Below are 11998 nucleotides of genomic sequence, written 5' to 3'. Positions count from 1 at the left end.
ACATAAAACAAAGAATCATTTACATGAGAAATAAATTACATAAAACAAATAATCATTTACATAAGAAATAAATATAACATTTTTAAAAATTTATTTAATGAATATTGTTATTTTTCTTTTATTATAATTATTTAACACAACAACCATTGTTTTTCAAAGATAACATTACAATTTTTTTTTTATATATAATATTACCTTTAACTATTTTTTTGTAAGTTATTTTTAAGCTACTTATTTGAAAATCCTTAATGATTATAAAAAATAGTTTCATGTTTTTTTTATTTATTAATTTTGGATTACAATTTAGGTTTAACACTATAATTTATAAATTTTAACTATTTATAAAATAGTCTCTCGATTGTTTTCAAGTGTAACCGAAATTTTGATTTAAGTTAACCATTTAATATTAAATTGAAATTAATAATTTAACTGTTTTGCATAAAATCATAAATTATACCAAAGTTGTGACTTAAAAATGACAATATTTTTTATACGACAACATATTTTAACCAATAAGTTAACTATAATATGTTAAAAAGTTAAAGTCATAATTTTATAAATAGAAGTAAAATATGATATTTTAATATTGTAGTTTAGTTAATTTATGATTAGAATTTTGTTTTGGCATTAATTTAAAATTATTAACCAATTTATAATAATTATTGGAAATAAATTGAAAAGTGATAGAGGTTTCAAATGCACGTGGTGTAAGTAAAAATGTCTCTTTTATACATTTATATACATATATATATATATATATATATATATATATATATATATATATATATATATATATATATATATATATATATATATATTTAGTTTATTTGTTTGTACAAATAAATGATTATCAATGATGGAAAGAATATATCACTTTATTCAGTAACCTTTTTAACTCGAAGTTTCTTTTTATAGCTACATGCGAAAAATACTTTTCATGCATCAATCAATATCAAATATAAAAGTTATTTAACACAACTCATTAGCAGTTTTAGACTCACCTTATGCATATGTTTAGTCCCCTGAGAACACGACAATGTACTATCCTCAAGTGAAAAATATCTAACATGTTTATTGGATTTAACTATATATTTCATCGGAAAATTCTGAAGTCAAGGATTTTTTTTTTTTAAATAACAAAAGTTGTGATTCTTTTACTAATCATGTTGTCAAAGTTTACTCAATGGTTTGTTACTACTCTTGGATGATGCCCTATATTTTGTATCATATTATACATTTTCATGGAAAATGTCTTTAACATTGTAGCCAAACGTGATATGTTAATGCCAAGTTACCATAATTAATAATGTCGAAATTCAAACAAAATCATAAATATATAAATCAATTTTCATCATCTTAAGCAGTTCAAAGTTAACCACTTGGGTTGTAGTGACTTTGTAAGGTATATGAAAGATATGGTGAATAATATATTGACTTGTGTTCAAATCCTTTCACTACTTAGCACATGTGGTCATGAAGGTTCTTTTGGAGTGATTCTAAAACATAAAACATAGCCTCATGTTTGCAACACATAATTAATCAGTGCAAGAAACCCCAAATCCTTGTTAAGGAAGTTTCATTTCTAGAAAAAAGAACACTTCAAAGTTATGTAAACCTAGTCCACATTGAATACATATTACCTTGTAATACGAGGCGATGTAAATTATACCGCTACATATCTACTATGTTATTTTTAACATTTATAATAAAGCCATCAGCAGATACCTGTTAAATTTGTTTAAACTTATAAGCCAAATAACGTTGGTTTGAACTATTCACACGACTTCATCAAATTATAATACAATACAACAATTAAAAAACACAAATCATTATCGTTCTAAGAAATTTAATCGCACAAATCACAACATGTTATGCTAATTTATATGACATGTTTTTTTAATAATCTAATATAAATATTCATCATAGATCATATTATGTAACATTTTATTGTATTTATGTTATGTATAAAGTTATTTGTTAACGAAACTTTTTATAAAAAAAAGTTAGTGGATGCAAGTAGAAAAAATAGTTTATGAGGGTGGCAACGTGTAAATTTTGATGAACAGAGAGAGACAGTGTTGTAGTCAAAGACTGAAAATCAATTGCACTTTGCCCATATCAATCATCATCATCATCAAAAGGACAACATAAAGTCTCAAATCTTCTGCTGCTGCGATCCCCTCCCCTTCATGACCCATCGCTTCAAGAATCGACTCGCTCAACTATTTGCTTTCTCTCTCCTCACTAATTTTCTCTCTCTAAAAATCCTCCCAACCTTCCGCCAAATCCTAACAAAAACCCTAGATTTTCTCAGGATGGATTCACTTTTTTTCTCCGCTGATGGCGGCGATGACGACTCGATGTTCGGAAGCAGCAGCACCGTCCGTTCAATCCAGAGTCTGTCCGACCTCGATGATGAGCGGCTTTATCTCGTTGATCACATGTGAGTTTGATTGTGGCCCAATTGGTGTTTGATTTGGCAATGGAGTTGTTTTCTTAGTTCAATTTTGTCCTGAGATAAGCGTTGGTTTTTAAATAGGTATATGTGGATTGGTTCGTTGGATTTTCAGGTGGTGGAATGAGACGCGGGAGTCATTGTTTAGGGAAATCGATGGCGTTTTGTACGCCACAAGTTCTTGCTTTTCTGATGATTTTGAATCGGAGATTATTCTGGACATGAGAAGAAGTGAAAGCGATAGCGATGGTTGCAAGGGAGAAGAACAAGGGGTTTCGGGGCGTGAATATGCGTTGGTCTCGGAGTGGATGTTCTATCGAGCTCTTAAATGGTTAGGGTTTTTTTTATTCAATGAATTGCTCTTCCGTTTACCTGTGTGCATGAATTTATTAGCTTTCTGACATGACTGTGATTCTTATAGAAGATTAGCTGTTGTTAGATTTGCATTATTATTAGCAAATAGTTGCTATTTCCAATTTCAATTCGCTCTTATATGTAAATATAAGCAAACTTGGATCATTAGAATTCTGGTTTACATTAATAACGCATATGGTTCTTAAGTTGCAGCAATCTATGTCAGCTGTCACAACACTCATATCAAGGTTGGTGATTGAAGCTTATGAGCTGTAGCTCTTAAATAGTTATGGCATTTTAGTACTTGATATCATATGGTATTATCTGTTCAATTTGGTTGTACTTTGTAGTACTTTTATATTCGGTGTTCATGGATAGATGAGCGAATAGGAAGTGGAAGATGTTAGCAAACAAGAACCAAGTGCAACTTTTAATTTGAAAAAAAGGATAAAACATAATTGATGTCTACCACTATGCTAGTGCTTTAAAGATCTTTCCTACCGATAATGATAACCACCAATATTAACTAATGATAAGTAGTTTTAGCACTTCTCTTTACGTCATTGCACAAAATAGAAAGATACTTGTTTGTACTCAACACTCTTCTATTCAAGTTTTGTTATATTTAGAAAGATATGCAACTTCTTTGATGATTGGTAACACTTCCTTTCAATACTATGCTCTTTCTTTCAGGCATTATGATATGAAGAGTGTTGGGAACTTTGTAGCAGTAGAAGATAACAAGGCCGACTTATTTCCTTTACAAATCAGTCTTTCGATTTCTGGAACAACAAATTCATTGGTTGTAAAGATTAGCCAAAAGGTAATATAACTATTTTCTTGCTCTTGTGAATATGACTATTTGTATTGTGTCTTCTAATCTGTGTTTTCATTTAGGGCAATGGGATTGGAGCTTTTGATAAATCTTGCCAAATATTCAATGTCAAGTCTGGCTTGGTGAGTGACTTTTGACTTTTTTTTTCTCTGACCTTTGACCTTTTTCAGGTCTTGTGGATGTTATTAAATGATTCCATATGTTTTGCAGGTGAAGATTTGGGATTTTTCAGGGCAAATAACCAAGTTTTTTTTACAAGGCAGAATTCTATCTGATAAATCTGAACTAATGAATGCAGAGGTAGTTACTTTTACCGAATACCCTTTTATGAGCTTCCTATTAAAATTACTAAACCACCCTTATTTACTGCAATGCAGATTTTCTTGGAGTTACAAGTTTATGGCTTATCTTGTGATATAATGCAAACAGAAAACGATATGTCAGTTGAAGACTCGAATACTGAAGATATTTCTTCCAGTAGTTCATTGAAGTTGAATGGCCACTCTGAAAAAGTCAACTCATATGTCAGGGTTGACCATCCATTAATTACTAGTAACTTAAGTCAAACTTATAGTTTAGGTTTGACCGGATTGTACAATCTTGGAAACACGTGTTTTATGAACAGTGCTATCCAATGCTTAGGCCATACTTCACATCTTGTTGATTATTTCCTTGGAGACTTCAGAAAAGATCTCAACTTTGAAAACCCACTTGGCGTAAATGTATGTATAGTTTGCATTTAATAAGTTTTCAGTTCTTGAAAAGTGAAATTACTAAAATACCCTTACACACATTTTGACCAGGGGAAGCTTGCTCTAGCATTTGGAGACTTGCTAAGACAGCTATGGACACCAGGCGCTACTGCTGTGGCCCCAAGGGCATTTAAGTCAAGACTCGCCGGTTTTGCCCCTCAATTCAGTGGTTACAATCAGCATGATTCCCAGGTTGGTCATCTGTAACTTTTATAATTACGAAAAGTCGAAAATACCCTTATTGATATAATAATAAATTTTTGGATACAGGAGTTTCTTGCTTTTCTACTGGATGGACTCCATGAAGATTTAAACCGCGTTAAAATCAAGCCTTATAATGAGATAAAGGACGTGGATGGAATTTCAGACAAAGAAGTAGCAGATGAACACTGGAGGAATCATTTAGCTCGAAATGATTCCATAATAGTTGACATGTGCCAAGTCAGCTTCCGAATATATTATTTTCCTTAACATATTATTATGTTTGAAAGATGCAACAATATAATAATATTATTTCCATATCTTCACAGGGGCAGTATCGGTCAACTTTAATATGTCCTCTTTGCAAGAAACATTCAGTGACATTTGATCCATTCATATATCTATCTCTACCCTTACCTTCAACATCAATGAGAACCATGACATTGACAGTGTTAAGCACTGATGGAACAACTTTACCAATTCCAGTTACTGTAAATGTTCCTAAATATGGAAAGTTTAAAGATCTTATTCAAGCATTAAGCATCGCGTGTTCTTTAAGAGATGATGAAACTTTGCTTGTTGCTGAGGTATCTACATAATTACATCTACAAACACATAAGATTAAAGTTCTTAATATAATATAAACATTATTTTTTTGAAATGTTTTGCAGATATACAACAACTGCATTATTCGTTTCTTGGAGCTGGATACACGTAATGACTCATTAGAACTGGTTAGGGATCGTGATTGTTTTGTTGCTTATAGGTTACTTAAAGAGGAAGATTCGTTACCTTTGGTTGTCTTTACTCATTGGCGCTATGAAGAGTAAGTTTTTTTTTTTTGTAATTATTTGAGATAAAATGACAATAATGCCCTAGTTTAAATCTTTATTTGGTATACATTTATTTAGGTCATATGTTGAAGGGTTGCCAGTTTTGAGAAAGTTTGGGATCCCATTTGTAGCAAGGGTACCTGAATCCACTAACGGTTCAGATATCCACAACAAGTTCCTTAAATTACTCCACCCACTTGTAATGCCCGAGGAGTTTTCTTTAGATTATCCCGAAAATACCCCTGATCAACAAGACACTACTGGAATGGATGTTGATGAAAAGTTAGCTGATGATGATGATGATGATTCAAAGAGTGAGGGGTTTCTATTCTATCTGCAACAGCAAGGGCATTATTCAGAGGGGCCCACAATTATAATGGATGAACAACCGTTGTTAATCCCGGAAACGCGTATAATTTCCGTTCGTGTCTCGTGGCCTGATGAAATGTTGAAACGATACGATACTTCCATTTTAAGTAATTTACCGGAAACAGGTGGGATTGCGTTAATTACCAAAACGCCCCCGGAATCCGTCTCGTTGTATAAATGTCTTGAAGCCTTCTTGAAGGAAGAGCCATTAGGACCCGAAGACATGTGGTAGGTTACGTCGTCTTACTAATCTGTTTACAAGTAGAGTAAAATTACATAAATGGTCCCTGTGGTTAGCCAAACGTTAAAGATTTGGTCCTCGTCATGAAAAATGTAACCTTTCTTGGTTCCTGAAATCAAGTTTCGTAACACACCTCGGTCTTATGCCGGACACCTTTTACTTGTTTCTGTTAAACCGAAAGGGTATTTTTGTCAAATCTGTAAGGGATTTGACAAAAATACCCTCAGGACTGGGTTTAACAGAAACGTGTAAAGGGCGTCCGACGTAAGAACGAGATGTGTTATGGAACTTGATTTTAGGGACCAAAAAAGGTTAAATTTTTCATGAGGACCGAATACGTAACGTTTGGTTAATCACAGGGACCGTTTATGTAATTTAATGATAATAGTTATGGTAAGATGAATATATGTAAAATTGGTTTTAATAAATTTTCAGGTACTGTCCGAAGTGCAAGGAGCATAGACAAGCTAGCAAGAAGTTGGATTTATGGAGATTGCCTGAAATTGTGATAATTCATTTAAAAAGATTTTCTTACAATCGGTTTTTGAAGGACAAATTGGAGACTTTTGTTGACTTTCCAATTGATGATTTTGATGTGTCGAGTTATACAGTGGAAAAAGATGAAGATAACCAATCGTGTTTTCGTTACAAGTTGTATGCAGTGAGCAATCATTATGGTGGAATGGGTGGTGGTCACTACACTGCTTTTGCAAAGGTAATTTTTTTTTGGTTTAATTTTAAAACAAGTTTATAAAAAAAAAGAGAGTATATTACATTTTTGTTCCCTGAGGGACCAAAAGTGTAATTAAGTTGTTTAATTATTTTGTTGGTGTGGTGTGGTGATGCAGTGTGGAGAGGAGTGGTATGAGTTTAATGACAGCCAGGTGTACCCGATTAGTGAAGACCAAATCAAGACATCTGCAGCTTATGTTCTTTTTTACAAGAGAGTTTAGGAAGTTATTGTGGGCCCAATCCCAGTGTAGATTTCTGGCCAATTAATTACATACAAAGAGAGAAAGAGAGAGATATAGATTAATTTTTATTTTATTTTTTTCATTAAAATGAGGGTGGTGGTGTGATTGCTAGTACTTGTACATGGTACTTAGATTAGACTTTTAAAAGTTTTTGGAGTTAGGCCACCACAATTTGTTTGGAGTCTAACAAGCTTTTTTGCTTGCTTTTTGACTGATGTTTTTTTTTTTATTCTTATAGAAATTGCAACCTTTTGGTTTGGTTTGACTTTTTTTTTTTTTTGTCGACCTTTATGATGGCAGATCACTTTGAATTGCCGATGGCTATAATTGTTGATTAATTAATATTTTTAGTATTATTATTGTTTTTTTAAGTTTGTTTATAAAGTTTTGATATTAGAAATTACAATGTATTTTTTGATTCTTTCGTAAAGAAGTGCTCAATATTCTCTGTTTTGATAGGCCATTTACGTCTTTTATACAATTAATAAATCAATAGCTAAATCTTGGTCCCAGTTTATAGGTGAGACAAAAAAGTTAAAATTGTCCTATTGATACCAGTAGCATCTATAATCCAATACGCAACAAACACGTTACAAGGTCATAATGTTATGTCATGTGTAGACGCACCTTAGTGTATGGCTATGAATATCTCCTAATTGCTTTTGGATGTGTGTCAATAATAAGTTTGAATGTTTGAATTTCTAAGTATTTAGGGTTAATAGTTGTATCTATCAGGAAAGAGCATTATGAATGATGTTGTTCATTATGGCAACATAGGGGTTGAGCGGTTATACTTATAGTAGAGGGTGGCCAAGTGAGTTTTGTGCGACAAGGTGTCAATGAAACCGAAGGAGACATTCTATATTGTGGCTTATTTTTTTGAACAACGGAATCAAATTAAAACGAAACTAGTGAGATGCTAAAAAAGTTACAATATACAAACAAGGGAAGTAAGAGTATTACACCAGTCAAACCAATTTAAAGAACTAAACCTCCCTCTATATTTCAACCAATTGAAAGAGATTAACTGAATATCATCGGTTGTCTTCATTGGGTTGCTCCTGAAACTTTTGAAAACTAAAGTATTTCTAGTCTTCCATATGTTTCATAAAACCGAATATATGAGGGCCCATAACAATCTCTTCCTTTTCTTATTCAACACCAAGGTCTTTACCATCCTCAACATGTCAGAAACACATCCATAGGAGTAGATTTCAATAACATCGATCGGTTACAAAACCAACTCTGAACTTTTTTTGCAAAACCACACTTAAAAACGGATGCTTGATATCTTCCTGTTCAATACCATAGAGTGGGCAAATTTCAATACCACAAGTGGGCAAAGAGACGATGACAAAGTCACACCTCTAACAACAAGGTTGTCGGCAACTGGGATCCTGTTTAAACATAAACGTTAGACAAAACAATTCACTTTTAGAGGAGCCCAACCCTCCCAATGAAAAAGAAACATGTCTAAGACCTCTTCCGCAGTAGCCATCAAGTTACGCAAATTTTGAACTGTAAAACCACCCGTCTCGTTACATTTCTAGACCTACGAATCATCTATTGTGGCTTATTTTTAGTCTATGGATCAAAATATTAACCGGTTAACAAAGAACATGGAAGGAAGATGGAAGTTCTTATAAATATAAATGAGGATGTTACAATGAACATGTGATATAACAATGTTTGATAGGATATCAGACATAATACTAAAATTTCGTTAGGAATGACGTTGATCGTCAAGAAAGTAAGGGAATGAGGATTGATGGTGGTTAAGACATGTCTATATGAGATATATGAGACAACTGATGGTTGCAGTTAGGTTGGTTAAGACAATCAGTCTTAACCATATATAGATGACGTCCGAAAAAAAATAAGAAGATAATGTGAAGTTAGACTTAAAAGAGTTGGTTTGACTAAATACATAACCTCATATATAAGTGTGTGAAAGCTTAAAATCACACAACTTAGTAAGTAATAGACTAGTAGTCCAATTACTAGTTTCATATTCTTTATGTGTTTTTGCACTACACCATTTATTGTTTCATAATTTGAATTCTTTATATCCATACGTTTTTTTATGAATACGTGTATGGACGTTTTTTTTTATAAAATCGTAAGTAAAAACATAATATATTTTAGCGGGAGTAATCTTAACGAAAGTTATATTTAATTCAAAAAACAAACACGTGGATATAAAGATCGATAAAATATGATATCGTATGAAGAAATTCCGATGTTCAAAACACAAGATCTAAGCCACACCACAAGACCTACGCAACTAAGCATCCGAGATCTCGATGGACATAAGCATTAACAACCCCAAATACCTCATCAATGAATGTCACATGTAAGATGTTATGAGAAAAACCTAAACAAATCATTTATAAGTACTGAATGAGTATAAAAATAAAAATGACTTATTTTGAAACAAAACAATATTAACTACTAAATGCGTACAAAAATATTAAGGACTAAATGTGTACAAAATGAAAAATATATTATCCTATTAAGTCATTTTTCCCGGCTAATCTGTAGTAACGGTCATAATGACTGAATGTGTACAGTTTAATAAATTGAAAAATTATATATAGACGAATAAAAAGCTCATGACCAAATATATACAAATAAAAAAATATGTTACTTTTTTTAAGTCATTATCCCTTATAGTTTTATACCAATTAACAGCCAAAGGTTAAGTTTTTTAGTTTTATAGTTTTATACCAATTCAACAACTAAAGGTTAAGTTAAACGCTAAAAATAATGAAAAAGAAAACAAAAAAACAAAAACTAGATCATAGTCATAACAATAGAAAACAAATACACAGGGACCATTATGTAGTTTTAACCCTTTGTTTCCTTGTTCAGTTGTTTTCCCAGCCGCATAATTAAATCGCCGTCCTCATCCATCTTCTCCGTGAACGGAATCTTCCATCGCCGCCGTCCATCTTCCCTGAGCAAGCCAGGTAATAACTCGCACAAATCTCCCTCTTTCTCCCATGAATTCGCTGCTCGACTGTCGACAGTTGACCTCCATATTTGTATTTGGTTCTCAATGTTTTCAACCGATATCGAACTAGTCATATAAACCATGTGTAGATCTAGAAATCGAATACGGAAACAAAAAAACTACTCTACCATTCACTATGTGTGTTTTCTTTATAAAGATGTTGCATTCTTTATAAAGATGTTGCATACTTGCATTGCATATAAGGTGTTTGATAAAATTCCTGACCGAACTCTTCACAATTTTAAAGTGGTAGTGTACAACATCTGCCTAATCTTACATTTTTTTTCTTCCAAAAAGTCATGATCTTTCCCATTAATTACCCAAGTATATATATCATGTTATTAATCTTTTTGCTGTTTTATTGTTTTAAGATCCAGTTATACCCAAAAAAGATTGAGAAAAATGACATCAACTGAGGGAGACAAATTGTTACTAAGGGGTTTAATGTTTCATGGGTATCATGGTGTTCATCAAGAGGAAAAGAAACTCGGGCAGAAGTTCATAATAGATATAGACGCTTGGATGGATCTTCGGGCACCCGGGCAGTCTGACAACATGTCTGATACAGTCAGTTATACAGACATCTATAGGTATAGCTATATACATTACATAAACATCTTTAATTTATTTCCAAATTTGAAAATATAATTTATTTGTGTTTGAAGGATTGCAAAACATATTGTGGAAGGTCCTTCTCAGAACCTTCTAGAATCAGTGGCACAACTGATTGCAACAACAACCTTAAACAATCTTTCTCGGATTACGGCTGTTCGTGTGGTGGTTAAAAAGCCGCATGTTGCTGTTCCTGGTCCTCTTGATTATTTAGGTGTTGAGATTATGAGATATAGAACCATTGATATGCCTCTTTAAGAATTAAGACTCCTTTTTAATCTTCCTATTATGAACATAAACTTTATGTAATATCAGAATGAAACAAGTGTTTTTTGTAATCTGTATGTTATGATTTGTGTATTTTTTTTTTTAATTTGATTTAATCAAGTTTTGCATTACAATGTCATGTCATGTTAGCAAATTTATTGTTGGGCCTTTTGAAATTTAATGGCTTCTGACATCATACGGAAATTCCTACTTCTTCAGACGAAAAATAACTTTTTCCTCCAAAATATGCATTAATTTCACATGTGCCTATTATGGCCTTTCGAACTGTCTTTCGGACTTTCCTATGTAGGGTTTTTTTTTTTTTTTTTTTTAAATCTCTCAAGCTAAAACTTCATTTTAACAGTAGAAATATATGTTTTGATGTGAAAATCATCTTTGAAAACTCCTATTACAAAAAAACTTAAAAAAATGTTTTATTGAGAATAAGTCATGGTTTTTCCTATATGAATAATTTCATGGTGAACAGTAATTTTGCAGGATATAAATCTATGTTTTTTTTTTCTTTCTCGAAACGACATCATTTTGGGTTTTTTTGCAGCTTAAAAACTTACAAAATAATACTCTTACTCATTTTTTTTTTTTTAATATTTTGCTTTCGAAACAACCTTGTTGTAGATATTTTGCAGTTTTAATCTGGGAAATTTATGATTATTTGGGAAAAGCGTAAAGTTATGTTTAACACACTACTACTAACCTTTTTTTTTTTTTTTTTTTTTTTTTTTTTTTTTTTTTTTTTTTTTTTAATTTTGTATTTGTTAAAGCTAAAAAGTAGTTTATAATCAGGATATCTTTAAAAAAAGCCTACTTGGACTAACATTTCGAAACAATATTATAAATTCTTTTAGAATTCTTCCAAATGTATTCTTTATTAAATAAAAAAATTTAATCAATATAACTAATATAATTCATCATAAACAATCACAAGCTTCTGTCTTTATACAATAATAGTATCATTTTAAATATTAGTATTTATTGAAGCTACCTGAATGATCCATTATTTCATTTTTCAAAAATAATATTATTTACGTAAGCTATCAGCTATGTGATTGACCCTACAATTTCATCGTATAT

At 31.7% G+C, this 11998-nt stretch overlaps 2 protein-coding genes across 3 annotated transcripts; both read left to right on the top strand.

The window, feature by feature from the left end:
- The first annotated feature begins 2105 nt into the window (after nucleotides 1-2105).
- Nucleotides 2106-7271, top strand: LOC145058242 (ubiquitin carboxyl-terminal hydrolase 8-like). Of its 2 annotated transcripts, none has more exons than XM_079006172.1 (13): nucleotides 2106-2443; nucleotides 2571-2786; nucleotides 3503-3632; nucleotides 3707-3766; nucleotides 3855-3944; nucleotides 4022-4366; nucleotides 4448-4588; nucleotides 4667-4837; nucleotides 4927-5184; nucleotides 5269-5423; nucleotides 5509-6027; nucleotides 6476-6755; nucleotides 6889-7271. In XM_079006172.1, exons 1-13 carry the CDS (start codon nucleotides 2190-2192, stop codon nucleotides 6991-6993), a joined length of 2724 nt encoding a protein of 907 aa, XP_078862298.1. In that variant the 5' UTR covers nucleotides 2106-2189; the 3' UTR covers nucleotides 6994-7271. The 2 variants fall into 2 exon arrangements, with proteins under 2 accessions (XP_078862298.1, XP_078862299.1); XM_079006173.1 differs by having other exon boundaries at nucleotides 2190-2443; nucleotides 2540-2786.
- A 2571-nt stretch (nucleotides 7272-9842) lies between these two features.
- Nucleotides 9843-10977, top strand: LOC145059444 (dihydroneopterin aldolase 2-like). The gene is made up of 3 exons (XM_079007300.1): nucleotides 9843-9983; nucleotides 10399-10617; nucleotides 10693-10977. Exons 2-3 carry the CDS (start codon nucleotides 10430-10432, stop codon nucleotides 10895-10897), a joined length of 393 nt encoding a protein of 130 aa, XP_078863426.1. The 5' UTR covers nucleotides 9843-9983; nucleotides 10399-10429; the 3' UTR covers nucleotides 10898-10977.
- The last annotated feature ends 1021 nt before the right edge of the window (nucleotides 10978-11998 follow it).

Source organism: Lactuca serriola, chromosome 6 (assembly GCF_051521515.1).
Source record: "Lactuca serriola cultivar US96UC23 chromosome 6, Lser_US96UC23_V15, whole genome shotgun sequence".
Lineage (NCBI taxonomy): Eukaryota > Viridiplantae > Streptophyta > Magnoliopsida > Asterales > Asteraceae > Lactuca > Lactuca serriola.
The sequence above is the reverse complement of the archived record's forward strand: the minus strand, read 5'-3'. Positions and strand labels throughout refer to the sequence as shown.

What these genes read in the sequence shown, in the direction of transcription:
- LOC145058242 (XM_079006172.1), top strand. Translation starts at nt 2,190, where the DNA reads ATGACCCATCGCTTCAAGAATCGACTCGCTCAACTATTTGCTTTCTCT. An exon ending in TTCTATCGAGCTCTTAAATG is followed by an intron (nt 2,787 to 3,502) that starts GTTAGGGTTTTT and finishes TCTTTCTTTCAG; the next exon opens with GCATTATGATATGAAGAGTG. An exon ending in AAAACCCACTTGGCGTAAAT is followed by an intron (nt 4,367 to 4,447) that starts GTATGTATAGTT and finishes CATTTTGACCAG; the next exon opens with GGGAAGCTTGCTCTAGCATT.
- LOC145059444 (XM_079007300.1), top strand. Translation starts at nt 10,430, where the DNA reads ATGACATCAACTGAGGGAGACAAATTGTTACTAAGGGGTTTAATGTTT. An exon ending in AGTTATACAGACATCTATAG is followed by an intron (nt 10,618 to 10,692) that starts GTATAGCTATAT and finishes TTGTGTTTGAAG; the next exon opens with GATTGCAAAACATATTGTGG.